The 16,685-nt window shown below is 50.7% G+C and overlaps 6 protein-coding genes across 6 annotated transcripts; 3 read left to right on the top strand and 3 right to left on the bottom strand.

Moving 5' to 3' along the window:
• Nucleotides 1-469: 469 nt before the first annotated feature.
• Nucleotides 470-2,188, bottom strand: NCS57_00173800 (uncharacterized protein; the record flags this gene model as incomplete). The annotated part of the gene is made up of 1 exon (XM_053051792.1): nucleotides 470-2,188. One exon carries the CDS (start codon nucleotides 2,186-2,188, stop codon nucleotides 470-472), a length of 1,719 nt encoding a protein of 572 aa, XP_052920307.1.
• Nucleotides 2,189-2,992: 804 nt separating this feature from the next.
• On the bottom strand, nucleotides 2,993-4,600 carry NCS57_00173900 (uncharacterized protein; the record flags this gene model as incomplete). The annotated part of the gene is made up of 1 exon (XM_053051793.1): nucleotides 2,993-4,600. One exon carries the CDS (start codon nucleotides 4,598-4,600, stop codon nucleotides 2,993-2,995), a length of 1,608 nt encoding a protein of 535 aa, XP_052920308.1.
• A 2,087-nt stretch (nucleotides 4,601-6,687) lies between these two features.
• On the top strand, nucleotides 6,688-8,481 carry NCS57_00174000 (Fucose-specific lectin; the record flags this gene model as incomplete). The annotated part of the gene is made up of 4 exons (XM_053051794.1): nucleotides 6,688-7,011; nucleotides 7,071-7,112; nucleotides 7,161-7,602; nucleotides 7,685-8,481. 4 exons carry the CDS (start codon nucleotides 6,688-6,690, stop codon nucleotides 8,479-8,481), a joined length of 1,605 nt encoding a protein of 534 aa, XP_052920309.1.
• A 284-nt stretch (nucleotides 8,482-8,765) lies between these two features.
• Nucleotides 8,766-10,694, bottom strand: NCS57_00174100 (HET domain-containing protein; the record flags this gene model as incomplete). The annotated part of the gene is made up of 1 exon (XM_053051795.1): nucleotides 8,766-10,694. One exon carries the CDS (start codon nucleotides 10,692-10,694, stop codon nucleotides 8,766-8,768), a length of 1,929 nt encoding a protein of 642 aa, XP_052920310.1.
• A 407-nt stretch (nucleotides 10,695-11,101) lies between these two features.
• NCS57_00174200 (uncharacterized protein) lies at nucleotides 11,102-14,434 on the top strand (the record flags this gene model as incomplete). The annotated part of the gene is made up of 6 exons (XM_053051796.1): nucleotides 11,102-11,499; nucleotides 11,555-12,194; nucleotides 12,249-12,352; nucleotides 12,409-12,626; nucleotides 12,675-13,996; nucleotides 14,069-14,434. 6 exons carry the CDS (start codon nucleotides 11,102-11,104, stop codon nucleotides 14,432-14,434), a joined length of 3,048 nt encoding a protein of 1,015 aa, XP_052920311.1.
• A 765-nt stretch (nucleotides 14,435-15,199) lies between these two features.
• Nucleotides 15,200-16,171, top strand: NCS57_00174300 (uncharacterized protein; the record flags this gene model as incomplete). Its single annotated transcript, XM_053051797.1, has 2 exons — nucleotides 15,200-15,853; nucleotides 15,929-16,171. The coding sequence occupies 2 exons, from the start codon at nucleotides 15,200-15,202 to the stop codon at nucleotides 16,169-16,171; spliced, it is 897 nt and encodes a 298-aa protein (XP_052920312.1).
• Nucleotides 16,172-16,685: the final 514 nt, after the last annotated feature.

Consider the following 16,685-nt stretch of genomic DNA (forward strand, 5'->3'; position numbering starts at 1 on the left):
GATATAGTCCTAGTTCATCATGCATATAAAAGAGTCGAATTGCCTCCTTTTTGACCCATGTGTCTTTCCTGTTGCATGAAAGGCCAAATACAGCCGTCACTCCTGATGTCCCTCAGAACGGAGGCTGAACGATGAATAAGGAACAAAAGAGGCAGTCTAACACGCACCATTCGCGCTTATGGAACTTGTTTGTTTGTTTAGTGACGAAATCCACAAATATACCAAGTAGATGGAGGGGCTGGATACTTGGAATGTTTTTGTAGTTACAACACATCAACTTCTGAGATGGAGCTGGCTTTCAAAGACTCGATCATTTGCTAGTATTCTTTTTCCCTAGTTACATACTTTTCTAGCGGCTATCTAGCAAGAAGATCCTTCTTGGCCGCACAATAAACATCATGACTTGATGTGCGAATCAGAAACCATCCTCCAGAGAGGTGCTTTGTTTTCCAAGATCAGACCAAATTCCCTACTTGCAGCAGCTCTGTTTTCCATTCTCCATTGTCTCCAGTCGGCAGAAACAAGAGGACTTGATCTCAATGTCCGCGCCCGCTGCAGCGATGGCGAGCTGCGTCTGTATGATGCGTGCCTCGGCTGTGCGTCCAAGACGGACTAGACATTCGTGATACCCATGGAGCGCCCAGATGTTGTTCTGGTGCCGAAGAGCTCGAACCAGCTTGTCGTCGAGTCCCAAGTCCTCGGCGTAAGTCTGTGCCGCTTCCTCGACGTGTCCCTGCTCAAGAAGTAGAGCCGCGTATGGGTGGCGGGCCGGGAGCATCCAGGGCCAAGGCTCCGCGTAGACTAGTGAGTCGTCTCTCTCGATCGCTAGACGCAGGCTCTCAAAAGCTCGCTTGTAGTCACCGCGTCGATACTCGATCTCTCCGTCAAGCATCGCCACGGCGACCTGGAACACATCGAGAACCTTGTTGGGGAAGATGAGTCGTGTCTCAGGAACGCGCTTGAGGGCTTCATGGAAGAGCTCTCGCTCCTTGTCAGCCTCCTCAATGTTTCCGGTAGCAGCCCAAGCGATGCCCTTGCCGTAATGCGCCGAAGCCACCGTGACACAGTACAGCTCCTTGTTCTCTGGGAGGGGAAGTTTCTTCAGCTCCTCCCACATTCCAAAGCGAATGAGAACATGCACCCTAACTGACTTGAAGTACTCGAGCCAATCGGCCAGTGGAGGTGATTTGACCAAGAGCATGTCCTCGGTGATGGTGGCCTCCATGCGTGCAGTAGCCTCCAGGGCCTCACGGGCTTGGCCTGCCATCATGGCCCCGTTGATCAGCGAGTGATAGTTGTGCATGCGGTAAAATGAGTAAAAGTTCTTGCCGCCCTCTCGGGCGTAGTACTTGTCGTCGGCAATTGTGGCAGCGAGGTTGGTGTACAGGGCTCGGCGATAGTCTCCGACGAGCACGTCAATGTGACTTGGCATGTGAGCCATGTGGCCACCATCAGGGACAAGGTTGCGTAGGTAATCAGCTGCCCGGATGCCCTTCTCTGGGCTGTTAGACATCTCAACCAGGTGGATGTACATGTGAAGGATTCCGGGGTGCTTCTTTGCACTTGGAAGCTCCAGACCGCGCTCGAGCACGTTGTGAACCTCCAGAACGGGGGTTTCCAAGTTGGGCTTTCCTGTCATGGCCTCGTAAAGCTTCCAAGGCGCCGTGTTCATCAATGCGTCAGCCGTGAGTGTAATAACGTCCAAGTCATCTTTCCCAAGACGACAATGAACCTGTCTCATGGCGTCGGCGTACGCCAGAACAGCAGGTGTGAAATCTTTAGGTGGCTCGGTGCTTGGAAAGCGATGTTGAAGGGCCTCGATGAGACCCTGTTCCGCGGGAGTAGCAGCGGAGGAAAGCTCCTTGGCCTTTCGAGAATAGTCGTAGCACTTTTTGAGAGAAACCTTTAGATCCCTTTCGTCAAAGGCCATCCAGACCTTGTTGTAGTTGGGTCCCGAGGCAAAAGCGGCACCCCAATAACCCATGGCGCATTCAGGATCATGCTTGATGACTTGCTCAAAGCAGGCAGCTGCTTCTCTGTGGTTGAAGGAATACACCCAAATGAGGCCTCGGTTGAACCATTCTTGAGCGTCTGGGTTTTTGGTGGTGATTTGCCTCGTGTGATGACCGAGGTCATAGTAAGGGGCGCTGGCGGGAATCGTTCCGGCCGTTTCCAAAGTGAGAGCCATGGTGTATTCTAAGCCGCAATGAAAGTATAATAAATCGCAAGGAAGTCTGATTCTGCTTTGATTTTAGCGTCCCTCAAAGGCTCTGGTAGGGCTGTCAAGGTCTATCTATATCTAGATCCAGGAACATCGGCAGAGCATGTCCTGCAAGACTCGGGCGTCTTTGTCTTCGCAGCCGACTCTCTGACTCAAAAATCATGATAAATCTAGGCCTGTTTCAGCATGTGGAGAAGTGATTCATGCATTGACGCACCTAGGTGGCGACTCGGGGGAATTACAAAATGGCCCGGTTCCGATCGGGACAGGTTCCGTCGATTGGTGGAGTTTATCATCTTCTTTTTATAGACTGACTGACTGCGAGCAATACTAGGTGCGGGATAAAAAGAATATTGAGAAGCTGGCAAATTTTGTTCTTCCTGGGTCCTCGCTTATTGTCTATGATTCAACTTCCCTTCTGATGGGGTCAGCGAGAGTCGAAATGCCCTCGCCTTGCGGCAGAGAATGGTTTCCAAAGACACCCAGCATGATCTCAGCCGGAAGATGATCTGTAGAGCTCAAAAGGGATCCTTCCGTCCTGGAGTTCGCATTCGTTAGAGCACTAAGTACGCTCACTTCTGATCTAAGTGACAAATAAATGAAGAGACTTCTGTGCTAGTTCTATCATGCTTCATGATGGTAGTTATTACCAGTCCGTGTCCGAGTCTGACGAGTCAGCCATCAAGGGTGGGAAGTGACGTGGTCTACTAAAATAATCCGGCGGACGTCTACAGAGTTAGCAGGCTCATTCACGAACGACATCCCGGTTGCTTACCTTCTGCAAAACCAACAGGAACGGGTAGTGCCGTGCCACAGGTTCTTCATTGTATCCTCAGCCCTCCCCTGTTCGACCAAGTTGCGTCCCAGCGCCCATTGAACCTCGCTCGTGTCGATTCTCCTTTCTCCCCCATCATTCCACGCTTGGACTACTGCTGCTTTGTGCGCCATTACGCTTAGGGGACCGCAGAGACCGCCTTCCATCTTGCGCTGCTCCGTTACGTCCACGAAAGGACCATTTTCTGAAAATAATCTCTCTCGTCTCGTCTCGTCTTCTTTCGGGCTTCTGGTGATGGATTCATGCGGACCGTAGCCTGTATCGTAGAGCTCAGAACATTCATAGTTGCGTTCAAGAATGACGGCGTCAATCCACCCTAGAAGTTTGTCTTGATCCTCCACGCGCCATTCTTCATCGTCATGGTGCCCAGAACATTCGAGGCCCTCCGCGCAGGGCCACCATCCTGAGTTGCCCTCCGGGTGCAGAACGTGGAACATGCGCAGAGGGAGATTCCAAACGTAAATGGTATGTTCTGGGCAAGTTTCCTTTATGCTCTTGTCTCGCCGTCTTACTTTTCTCCCCTTGCACTCCTGGCAAGGCTCGGGGACTTTTGGAAAAGGGGCGTAGGCCGAGGCAATGTCGAGGCCTTTGAGGTAGTCGGTTTGTCTAGGTGGCGGCGGCTCTCTCATATATGTCCAAATCATTTCTCGGATTTCGGTAGGTATCTCTGCCCTGAAGAGTATCCCCGCCAGGAGATGGCTTCCCTGTTTGGTTATCAGGGGCTTTGAGATTTGCCGCGCATCAAGGATGAACTGCCGTGATCTTCGAAGAACGGGAACAGAGTGAAAAGATTCTTCGCCAGCGTCCTTGTTAAGCGTGCGGTAGACCCGGCCTGAGCAAATAGGACCGTCGGTTCCTATGCATTTCCAAAGATGATTCTCAGTGTCTTCGTCATCAATATCGGGAAGCCTTGTGGAGAAGAGTTTCCAGTCCGGTTCATCCTTAGGGTCTGAACGAAACCATTGCCGTCCTTTCCCCCCTGCTGCTTTGAGTTCCTCCGGCGACAGCGCTTGTGCAAGGTCTGGATATCTGGCAGGATCGATACCCGACTCTTCTGAGCGCTGAACTGGACACTCGGAAAAGACCCAGTGGAACTGCTCCTGGTTATTCTTGATCCATATCCTCTTCAGGGGCTCGAGCAACCCATCGTCTAGCTCGACGCAAAACTCATGTAAGAATGCCGAGGCGGCTGCGGCCTTGCTCTCGCTAAACCTCAAATTGAGAGATTTATCGTGAATCAACGCACTTGAAAGGTACATAAACATGCGTGCAGTGAGGAAGTCGCCCATGGGAAGTCCAGCGAGTGCCTCTATAGGTTCAAAGAAGCTGTGATAGGCCTCAATGATGGTCTTGTTCGGAGCCGGTGGGTGTCCTCGTCGTCCTGTGAGCCGGACGATTGAATTATACAACCTCAGCAGCAGGGCCTTGATGGCGATATGATCGTCATTTTGTTGGCTCTTTGAGCGAGCTAGTTGTTGGATCTCATTGGCTAGCTCAGAATTGGAGATGGCCAAGCTCTTGAAGAGCTTCTTGTCTGCTTCCATTGCCATGAGATTTTTTGTCGTTCTGGCGCATCGTTTAAATCATCGCCGTGGGCTCTTGGATCCGGTACGGCTAGGTGTGACTCATGAGAGCAGCGCTAAATCCTCGTCAAAGTGACGAAAGAGAAGATAAAACAGGCAGCAAACAGGCTGCTCAACCAACCACTCACACGGATCATCTTTCGTCCGATGTAAGGTGCCAAGGTATTCATCCCTATTCTCACGTAGGTAGAGTTATATATACAAGGGTTTATTATCGAAGATAAAGATTGTCGAAAAACATGGACATAATTGAAAAGACTATAGCTTGTTCAATAACGACCTCGTTTAGAACATAGCATATCTCCCATCACTTTTCCACGGAGTTGTCATCTAGGCCTAAGACGTGAAATAACGGTAATAGGTTGTAGAGGACGACAAATTACAATATACTGGATCGAGTTGAAAAAAAGCCCCTTTCTCATCCAGTGGACGGCTATCTAGGTGGTTGAGACACTTTTGCCGCTATATAAGTAGAGGGAGTCATCTCCCCCACTGTCACCAGGCCCAGGACCAGACCTAGGCCACGTAGTCCTCATGAATCACATTCCAAGAGGGAAGAATATGCAGCCTAGACAAAGAAAACTTGCCAGAAAACCCAGCAATTTGAGGGCAGTGGTATACGAGATGAGGGGAGTGAAGATGCAACTCCAAGCGTAATAAACCGAAGCCGACTGGCTTAAGCCTATCAACCTCGTAAGCAGTCACACAACGGGTAAATACGAGGCGGTGAGGTTATCAGCGTCCCAGCAGTTAGGCCAGCCGTGACCAGAGATGAACAGTAAGCGTGGCTGCAGCTTACAGCGCGGGGTGAGAATGCACCTCACCCAATCAACACGTCACGACATGCCAAGTACCAGAAAAGAATGGTCTGACCGAGTCATCAGGTAGCCACTGGTCGCCAAAAGATACGGATTTGTTGTTGTCCGAGGCCCCGTCCAAAGGCGTGTCGCCAAGTGACTCCTGCGAGCCCAGGGAAGAATCGTCAAGGCATGACCATGTCCTCTTCGCCATATTGCCCAGCCGGCGCCAGATGAATACGTACTTGTGAAGCCCGGCCCTTGATGGGTTAACTAATTCACAAGATGGAATACGTACTTGAGGAAAATAAATCGAGTAGGACTAATGCACAAGACGTATCGACATCTTGACAAGGGGTTTGAAAAAGAAGAGGCTTCTCACCCCGCACGTAAAGGATGCTCAGCTCACAAATGTGAGATAATTTAGGCGCCACACCGTGGATCTTCTATAGCTTTCCACATCTGTGAAGACAGAACGATATTTCATATCCCCTAGGACAGTACAAATAGTCATTCAGTATGTACCTATATATCATAATTAAGGAGAGGACAAGGGACGGGATAAAAAAGATTGGCAAGACCACATAATATGAGTTCATCCGTCGGTGTTAGGACCCTTTGAGTTGCATCGGTATTGTCTCTCGGAAAGTCCAAGTCCTAGAAAGATAAAGTTGGCCTCTACTCAGCCAGCCAAAGGTCGTATAAATCCAATGAGTCTAACTCTTAACGACCGTTCTCAAGGGCTGCCAGACAAGAAATCATGCGGTAAGCATCTAACTAGGCAGTGGTGAGCGTCTTGCATATGCCGTCGACCAGGTTGCATATGCCGTCATCAGGATTAAGCCGTTTAACCCTTGCCGATAGGTTTCGTTGAGCTTAGGCCTCATGACTCCCTATGCGGCCAGTGAAGCGGCCTTGTCGATCACTTTTCAATCCCTATTTCAAAACAGCCAAACTCCAGGGAGGCCCTCAAGACTATTGGCAACGTACAGTATCATGGCTGGCTGACTGGGGTCAAATCTCGACAAGATAGTAGAATTGAAAACACACAGATTACAACAATGTCCGGCAATGCCGGAAAGGCAGAGGGAGGGAGGTGCTCTGGAAGCTCTATCTTCATGAGTATATAAGATGCCTAGAGCCAAGGTGAATATTCTCATCTATCAAGCTCTTTTTCAAGGACAAGCCTTAGGCAATATTTCATCACAGTCTTGACACCTTCTCCATTCACTGAAGCCGACATCAATCAACATGTCCTCCAACTATACCAAGTCCCACCTCTCGGCCATCACGTTCTTGCACCCGCCAAACCCTGTGAATATCAAGCAGTGCCCGTGCGATGCGAAACCTGAGCCAAAGCCAGCCTCTGAACAGAACACCTTCATCCGCGTCTACCACACTGAGCCATCCATCTATGGGTACAACGCGGGCTGCTCCCTTGTGAGGGAGTCTAGGTATAGCACTTCACAGCAGTGGCATGGGCCCTCGGACGACCTCGTTGCAGATGATGCCGCTCCTGGGAGCCCTGTTGCTTCCGTTGGATGGTGGGCTGACCTGGCGAACGAAGTGTGGGAGGTATGCATAATCCTTAGTCATGTTGAGTTCTCGCATGAAGTTGGGCTAACTGTGAAAAGACCAGAGTCTACTATGTGGCCAACGGTGGGAACCTTCAGGAGGTGAAGCGATAATGCCCTACATTATGGCAAACACTGACGATATCACAGCGCATCAACAACAGTTCCTTCTCGCCCACGGTCAAAGACGACTTTGACACTCCACTCCCAAAGCCTGAAGAGTTGATTCCACCCACGCCGGGATGGAAGTTGACGCCGATCCTCGCCACCGAGAACGGAACTGAGACGAGTGAAAAGACCGGGTTCCCTGACATTCAGCCCCTCCCTGAGACGAAGCTGGCCGTCGTTCGCTCGGGAGACGGAAAGATTCACGTCTTCTACCAAGCTGCCGACAACTCTATTCTTGAGGCTATCTTCAACCCTGGGAAGGGTTGGATCGCCGAGAAGAGTGTTGTAGTCGCCTCCGGAGCCAAGGTCGGCACTCCCTTGACTGCCATCTCGGGAGGTTGGGCTGAAGTGAGGCTGTTTTTCGTCGATACAAACGACGTGCTGGCGTATGTCTACGCAGATGATCACACCGGCTGGGTTCAACGTTAGTACAACAATCCTTCACATGCTACTGTCCTCATTGTAACTTCATGAACGAACTTAAGCTAATATTGGTATCTTCGCAGAGGAGCTTCCAGCCTACAAGCTCCCTCCCACGGCTATGCTCGCAGCAGTTGCTTGGAACTATGCGTCGCCCTTCTTCGGGATTCGTGTCTACACCACGGACGATCGTGACGAGCTTCACGAGTTCTCCTACAACCGCAACTCTGGCGGCTGGGTCACAGACTCACATTCTGTGAATAAACAGAACCCCGGAGGCTTGCACGTTGGATTTCAAGGATCTGCGGCCCTGTCGGCTGTTGCCGCTGTACTAGTTGAGGGCGAATGGAAGACCAAGGTCTACTTTCATCCACGCCGCACGATCCTCGAATGGGACGTCTGCGCCAAGGCACCTCCGACTGTTGGTATTCACAAGCCAAGCCAAGAGGGCGAGCTTAAACGTTCGATCGAAGGAGAGACGCGGCTGAAGATCGCCGAGGAGGAAGAGCGCAAGAGGGCTGAAGAGGAAGCAAAGAGAAGAGCTGAGGAGGAAGCGAGAAAGAAAGTAGAGGAGGAGGAAGCTAAGAGGAAGGCAGAAGAAGAGGAGGAGCGTCGAAAGGTTGAGGCGGAAGAGGCGCGGAAGCAAGCGGAGAAAGAGGAAGCGCAGAAGAGAGTGCAGGAGGAACTACAGCAGTACAGAAGCATCCCGGTGGGTGGCAAGGTCAGTCTGAGGGACAACCCGGAGATGGACAAGATCTTCAAGGAGGCCACCAGGTGCAACGCCGGGTACGACTGGCTCAGGACCAACGATGGCTGGCGATGCTCGGGCGGTGGCCACTTCCTCACCAACGAGCAGTTTGAGACGCTGAGCCGAGGAGGTTAGGAGGCTGTTGGAGATTTTTTTTGGGCCATTTTTGGTCGATGAGGCTGCTGAGAATGCCAATTTGATTTCTACTGTTGACAACACTGTGATTAGAGTGATCTGGAAGATAGAGAGAACTGACCGCAATGACAGACAGTGAATGTAGTGTCAACAGCCTTGCCTTCATTAGGGCGTTTGAAATCGATCGCATCACGGCACCCAGCATGAGCAACATTGGCTTTTACGCCCACTGAACTTCTGCGCCCTAATAAATTTATCCTCAGCTGCCCACTATATGAAATCGCCTATATCTTCATCAGAACCTCTTGGCCATAGTGCTGCAGGATGCCCTCCGGCGCCTTTGGGACTTGGTTAGGCGATAGATGCAACTCATCTATCATCTGCCTTCTATCGAAGACCACCTGGGTCAGGCCAACGAAACGGGGCTCAGGGCCCTGGGTCACTGACCTGGAATTACTTGACACCTTCTGCATACTGACCAACGCATCGCCTTCGGCATCAACATCAGAGAGTTCACGAAAATCAATGTTTTGCATGTCTTGGGCTTTCGAAAACTCCCAATCCTGGATAACCTTGCACTTGGGGATGAACTTGATCCGGCTTTTGTCATCCTCACCAGGGTGTCCGATATTGGCCAAGCATATGGCGACAAACCTCGGGGGCCGTACTTGACGTTTCTTGAAGACAACCACTGCGCCGTGGAGGTCGCTGTGGTTCTCCCCGTTGTCCTGTATTCGGCGTGGCAGCACCAGTGGTAGGAGAGGCGGCTTTTCTGCTGACCATGCGGCGTCTAAAATGTTGTCGCTAGGAAAGATGCCATAGAGACGATAGTTAGAAGTCCCTCGAGGAAAGCATAAAAGAAACGGACTTCGAGCCTCGCGAGAGTCCCACGATGGAACAGATATCATGGTCGCATACGGCTTTTTGACAAGAATGCTTCTTTGCAAACCCGTTGAGAGGGGATCGACATACTTCGAAATCGGTATCGCAGCAGATTCTGTATATGATCCCTCCCTTGCCCAGAAGAGAGAATGCTCTGACGGATGAACGCGCGGTCCTCCCGTGGTGTTCTCGTTCTCGTGCACCGCGCCCATTATACTCTCCTTCCGGGCCAGCTTCACCGGGAAGAAAGTCTTAGGCCAAAGCAACCGCGAATACTGCTGCAATCGCTCAGGGCCCTTCTGAAGCAACGGTATCCATATCCGAGAGACAGAGCGGGTAGATTGGGTGCTAGCTTTCTCAAGGTCCCAGCAATCGAGAACACCAAACACAAAGTGCGGCACCAGGGTAGTCACAATGGGTAGAGTGATCTGTAAGCCCGTGTTGGTGAGATGGAACGGATATGAGTGATCGCCGGGGATGTAATGTTTCTGTAGCTGCGGCGAACTGCTGACGACCACAGACTGTGAGTCGCAAAACTCCGTAGGTGACCGGGGCAGAAAGTCAGCGTATCGCAGCTGAGAGGCGAAGAAGCTGTGGTCGGCGTATTTGTGGATGATTTCTCCAAGAAGTCTGGTGAAAGCTTCGTGGCCCTCTCCATAAACGAGCGGCATTGTGATGTCAAAAAGCCCAAGGAGTGAGTAGGCCTGGTCCTCGATGCGCGTCGTCGAGCGGCGAGATGCCCATGCCAGCCGCTGGGCCACGCTGTATCTCCTCAATGGATGGGACATGGAGAGCCTGCCCTTGAGGAGGCATGACCACGCGATTCCTGTGATCTCGGAGATGCAGAGCGCCAGTTCCGGCTTTGTAGCTATCGGTGTCCAGTCGTTGGAGAAGAAGTTGATATTTGGCGACGCGATTAGCTCCTGAAGGGTCCAGCCTCTGGTAAACCATCTTGCGCTTCTAAAGACACTGTCCTGTTCAATACACTGATCCAGGGTCATGGCCGGCACGTCCTCCAAGTATACGTAGCAGACAGTGGACCTCCGATACCACTTGAACATGGAGTTGATGGCTTCTGAGAGTTCTGCCGAGCTGCTCTTGTCGATGCAGTTGGTATCCACCCAGACGTAGTCGAGCTGGTCCTTGGCAGCCTGGGTGCAAGCCCACATGATCTTCTGGAAACCGGGCTTGAAACGGCGGTTTTTGCGGTCGGCCCAGTCCTGCAACGATACTTCGCCGTCGCCCCAAGTATGTGACAGGATGGCATATTCAGGTATAGAGATGTCAAAGAACTCTTCGATCTCTAGGGTTGTGGTATTGATGAGTCTCATGTTGCTTTGAAGGTGGACAAAAGGTTGTGATGTTTTTGATAACTACCCCCAGAGACAGCGTCGCCTTTTTCAAGCAAATCAACACGACAGTGGAGAGGAGTTGATCCGAGTCGATAACGAATAGGGAGGTGCCAATGCATGTGGCGCGATCCGTCCTGCAGGCTGAGTTCTCGACGTCCGCAGTGGTTGAAAATCGCACCTCATTGGCAGCGGTGGTGCCATCAGGCAAACAGAGGGTTGGCAAGGCAGAATTTTGCTTGCAATTTTGATGCCCAAAACCCGAAGCTCAGACGGCTACGAATTCTCGTCTCGTTTCCTCCCAATAACAGTTGAAGCCCAGCACTCGATGGGAAAACTGAGCCAGAAGATCTCCCAACAACCTTATGTCAGCTGAGTAGGAGTCGGACATGGCTGAAGTCATTGTCGGCTTCGTCTCTGCTGGAGTTGGCATCGCCGCCTTCGCCCTTCAGATTTCGAAAAGCATCGACGCTCTGCGTCAGATGCGATTGAAACCTGGCGAGGTGCGCAAGGATCTGACAACCCTGCTCGAGATGCTCGAGATTCTCCACCAGGCCGTATCTTTGTTGAAGGCTTGGGAGGGATACCAACCTGTCGACGGTATAATCCAACATGTACAACAGCGATACGCCAAGACAGAACCGACAATCCGAGATCTCTTGGAGAAATATCAAGAGACCGGAGAGGGCCGTGGTCGTCAATGGAAGCGAGTGCTAGCTCGACACCCAAAACAACAGATTAGTGATCTTCGAGAAGACATCAATGAAATCATCAACATTCTGAATCTGTATGTGTTTCCCTAATGATAGCTTACTGACCGCGACTGACCTGATTCCTCACAGGGCGTTTATGGCTGCACAATGCCAGCCTCCAAGCATCCAAGAACTCACACCAACCGGCAACAGAAATGCCGACCCATCGAAAGCACAAGAGGGAGAGTTTCATCAAGTAAAAGACGAAGGAGACGCTGGCGAGATGAAAACGTGCACCAACACAGTGACCAATCCACCGAGCTCAAAATCACATCAAGAACATCGCGTCACGTTACCTACAGCAAGGACAAGTTCAAATACTTCCAGGACACGAAGATATGACTGCTCATGCAATCTCACTGGCATCACCGGCCGCTTCTGGTTCTTGCAATATACACCGCTCTCTATGTTCATTGGGAGGTCCGGGGAGAAGGTCTCAGGGTGCGATTGTATTGGTCTGCGCCTCCGACTAGCTCTGTCAAAGTACGGCGTCCCAATAGCCATAATTGCCGGCATCGGGTTCATGGTTCATGGATCAGGGCTCGAACTCAGATCTTCTCTTAGAGTGGAAAGAATAGTCAACTACACGTCTCCAGGGTTCGAGACTATATGGCGCCTCGAACACGGCTTGATTTCGCTCCAAGAAGCACGGACAAGATTTACCGAACTCTATCGATCCGACAGTTCTCTCAAATATCACAAGAACCCTGCTGGAAACAGCTACATAAAAGTGAGCTACAACTTGCTACTGGTTTGGCGCTCAACTCACTGACTACTACTGAAGACACTTCTGCAGGAGCCTTGGATTAGTAGGATAGATGACCAGATCTCCATGCTTCGCATGCTCGTCACTGACTGTCAGGTGACGCTTGAGGACGAAACTGAAAGGTCAGCATGCACTTAGTAGGACTGCTGTAGTTAGCTGACATTTGATTTGAATATAGCTTCCTTGTTCAGTGCGCAGAGTGGAGTATCTGCAGCTCTCACCTCGCCCTGCTAGTCCTTGATGCTATCCTAGAATCTGGATTCGACGCCAGCGCCATTCATGCATCCCCTTCCGAAAGATGGCCCACTCCATCTGTACCAATCTGGCATACTTTTGGAGCTGTCCCTGATCCCTTCTTTATTGCGTTTGTTGGGAAGATTTTGAGATATAGCCCGAGTAAGTCCCTCTTATTTGCTTCAAGCTAACAGAAGCTCATAATGTCAGGCTATTCAGGGTCCACGAACCTGCACCACGTGCTCCTCAACGAGCCATTTGAGTCCGCGGCCAGTTTTTTACATCGATCGCAACCACTCGAGACCAATGTCAACTTCTTGGGACAAACTCCCTTGCATATCGCGACTACTCGTCCGGAACTATGTCGTCTTGTGTTGGATGCAGGACATGGCATAGACGTTACTGACAAGCTTGGAACTACTCCACTGATGTACGCCGCAGCTATGGGCCAAACCGAAGTCACAATGTTACTGATATCAAGAGGCGCCAATCTTGTTCTACGAGATTCGAGACGACAGGGATCGTTTTTGGATTACGCTCTATTTTGCAACCACTGGGATCTGGCTCTAGACGCCCTCTTGGCTATACAGCCCAACTTGGAACCGGGCGTTTTCCAAGTTACTGTCCAGGAGGTTTTAATCAGTGCTTTTCCCATCAGTTTTCTCGTTTCAAAACGGCAGCTGTCTTTTCTCCCAAAGATAATTCAACTCTCCAACGACGTCAATTTCACATTCGACGACGGCCATGTCAAGGATAATACCTTGATGCACTACGCTTATAACCTCGAAATTGCATCGGCTCTTGTCCAATGTGGGTTCAGCAACTTCAATCAGAAGAACAGTAAGGGAAAGCTAGCAATCAACTCCCTAGCGAGATATCCCAACGTCGCCGTCATCCAGTTCTGCCTCGAGAGAGGTGCGGATGCAAAAAACGTGAGCCAACACGGGCGAACAATCTTTTTCGAACTTCTGGCAGGATTGGGCGAGATTGGATGGGTCACTTGGGATGTCATTGACTCTATCAAGCTTTGTTTAAGCGCTGGAGCTGATCCCTTGATCGCGGACAACTGTGTATGCCCGTGCTCCCCCGACGGATGTCATGTATCTTCCATTTTTGACCTCGGATCCAGTTCTAGGAGTATTCTTGATCCCAGGCCTGAACGAATATGGATCTTTGAATTACTCACTCTCCTTGAAGAATACCGCGACATTGAGGCCGCAGAGAGATTTCTCCTATCTCTTCATCGCAGAGTTCTATGCGATAAGCCTCACATCTCCATAGCCCACGTTTGCTGTCATAGTGGTCGCGGCATCAAATGTGAAGTTCGGGAACCTTGGGACCCACCGCATCTTCAAGACGGGGACATTGAGGAGATCCTGGATGAAGAGAGCGACTTCATCACAGCATTAGACATGGATATGGAGCGGCTTGCTTGCTTTGGCTTTTCAAAGCTCCGGACCGAGTTCATGATTCAGTTGAAAGGTTTATACGAGACAGAGAAATACGAGGCAGACTCGGAACTCAACGATGAGGTAAGCAACGGTCTTCTTAATCTGCAAAATCTATAGTATTTTTTTTTTCGCAGGCACTGACGAAAGGAGTAGGCGTATGAAGTCGACTATAGAGCTGACAGGTACGATCGGAGATCCGCCCCGGCGCTGTGGCCAAAATTCTCAATCGCTCAGTCAATGGCAGGCTATGCCTTCTGGCTACAACATGAAAGATCGAGGACAGAAAAACCACTCTCCGGTGATTTCCACAAAGCCGGCTGGTTTGAGAGGCGCATCTCTTGGCTTCTTGAGTTCATGGACGTAATGGAGGTGACGGTAGAGATGCTGGAGGAGAGCATGAGAAGGATATATGTGACGGAGACGCGAACCGAGAAGATTGACCGCAAGCAAACGGTCAAGTCTTTCTTGGAAGCGATAGGGAAGGCAAGGAACAAAGACGAAGAGCGGGAAACAGAGTGAAAGCCTGTCTGAGCCAGCCAAGGGACCCGTACACTTTTAGTACTGGGTCCTGTAGTGCCCTGTCACTCTCGCCTTCATTCTACGCCTTGCTTTTGTATCTCATTATGGCTTATCAACTGCCTTTGATTGCAATCACGCAAGACTGCCTATTTTGTGGGGAGACGGGCCTTAACCAGGTCGGCTTCCATGCCCACAAATTACCCATTAGATTCCAGGCGCGGCTAGGAGAGCAAGGAAGTGAAGCCGTTTACGCGTGAGGAAGGTCCCTGCCCGCGGCAGATGGTCCCTTTGTGAGACACAGAGGTCAACGGCCATCTTGAACCCTGTCTTGGTGTGCTGTGATTGGCTAGCAAACTCCCAGGGTCCGCCAACCGTAGTCCCATCTAGCGCTTAAGTGGCGCACGTGGTTGTTCATCACAGTGAAGCTGCTTCCTGATTGGCGGATCATTAATCTACAGCAGGGTCTTCAAAGCCAGGTCGTCCTACACTTCCCGTTATAGAAGATCAAGGCCGTCTGAGCCTCAATTTGACTACTTGAAACTCTGAGGCGCGCTCAGACACTCGACACCCATAATATGCGTCATAATTTTGCCGCCCTCTTTGGGTGCACTGGTGGCCTCATACTCAGGATGGCCTGTTTCCAGGTTCCAGCTCTTGTCGTTAAATACCCTGTTCCCTTCTCCAGCATATGGTTTGTCAAGGTAGTTTGTAAGATTCCTTTGAACATTTGCATTCCCTTTCAGCTTGGTGTTCAACTCTTTCACTATGCTGCATTTTACACATTTTATCATCCTTTCATCTTTGGTCTTGATGGGAAATGCCCAAGACCTGGATCAGACTATCGTCGGCTGCGAGGCGGTCTCATGTCCTATGGACAACTTTGACCCTCACTGTACCGTCACCAACATAACATTTGAGAACATCGGCTTGACCCGTATCCCTGATATCTCAGAGTCTCTGGACTACTTCTCTATCGTCAAGGGTGTCAACATTTCTGGCCATGGTGCCGACGATTTCACCTCAGTCTACTATCTCGGCACACCGGAGGACGTGTCACTAGATGAGGTGCACGGCTGTGCCGTCATCTTTCATGACCCTCCCCAAGACACATTTGACGAATTTGGCTCACATGCTTGCGCCGAAGTCATGGGTCAGAGGTGTGTCGATGCCATCCAGGATCGTGCATCCAAGGTTGCCGAAGGCAAGTCGAGGGATCTTTGCAAGGCCCTCCAAGAGGACCTCTTAAAGAACGACATTGATGCGTGCGACAACCTCACTGGAGGCGGCAAGAGTATTGGTCGAATCTCTGCTAAGGATCTCTCTAAGCTTGAAAACATCGGGGGCTCTCGCAATTCGACAAGCGACTGTTGGCCAATCCTGCCCAAGTCGGCCAATCTGGCAGAAATGTTCACCGAGTTCGTTGAATTCGAGGCAAGTCGCGATACTTCTCCCCTGGAATGCACCAAGAAACCAACTGACTCTTTGTTCCAATAGGGAGGTCTCAACGCCTCAACTGCCTATCCTGAGCTGAATAGGATCACCCCGCTGCTGACTCTGTTTGTCAAGGGCCAGGGCAAGGACAGCATCGTGAACGAGACTGTCTCACGTCTGACCTGCATCAAGATCAACAGCACTCAGACTCTGGGCCCGGAGGTGGGTGTAAACGCTGCATCTTTGTCTAGGGCTAGCGCGTTGGCTGCTGGTGGTGCATTTGCTTTGTTCATGTTGATGCTGTAGGCTGGTTAAAGAAAGCATTAGGCGGCGAACTGGCGATGTCATTTCCATGAGATAGCGTTGTACCATTATTATTCTGGAGCATCTTTTTTCTTTGTCATAGAGCGAGTTACAATGCAGTATGTGCCATAGCTGGGTTGGCAATAAAGACGAGCCTGCAGGGTGCCGAGGTCATAAGGTGTTAAAAACCCCAGAATGCCAGAATAAGGGAGTCTACGAGATTTCGAACAACTAGATGCTCGCTTACTTAATTATCATAGGAAGATCTGTTTCATCGCGGCCCATCTGTGTAATCTATGAAACCGAGCGTCTTGCTGGCAATAATGTTTGGCCGTGACACGGGTAAACAAAGCATATCTTACCGACTCTCTGAAAGGTCGGCTTCCGTTTAATCAAAGACATAACTAAGCGCCTACCATAAAGCCCTATTCCTTCTCAAAGAAGAGTCAACCGACAAGATGACGAAATGATATAGTGTGATGGAAGCCTAAGATGTATGACACGGGAGCTGACAGCG

This window comes from Fusarium keratoplasticum, chromosome 1, assembly GCF_025433545.1.
Source record: "Fusarium keratoplasticum isolate Fu6.1 chromosome 1, whole genome shotgun sequence".
Lineage (NCBI taxonomy): Eukaryota > Fungi > Ascomycota > Sordariomycetes > Hypocreales > Nectriaceae > Fusarium > Fusarium keratoplasticum.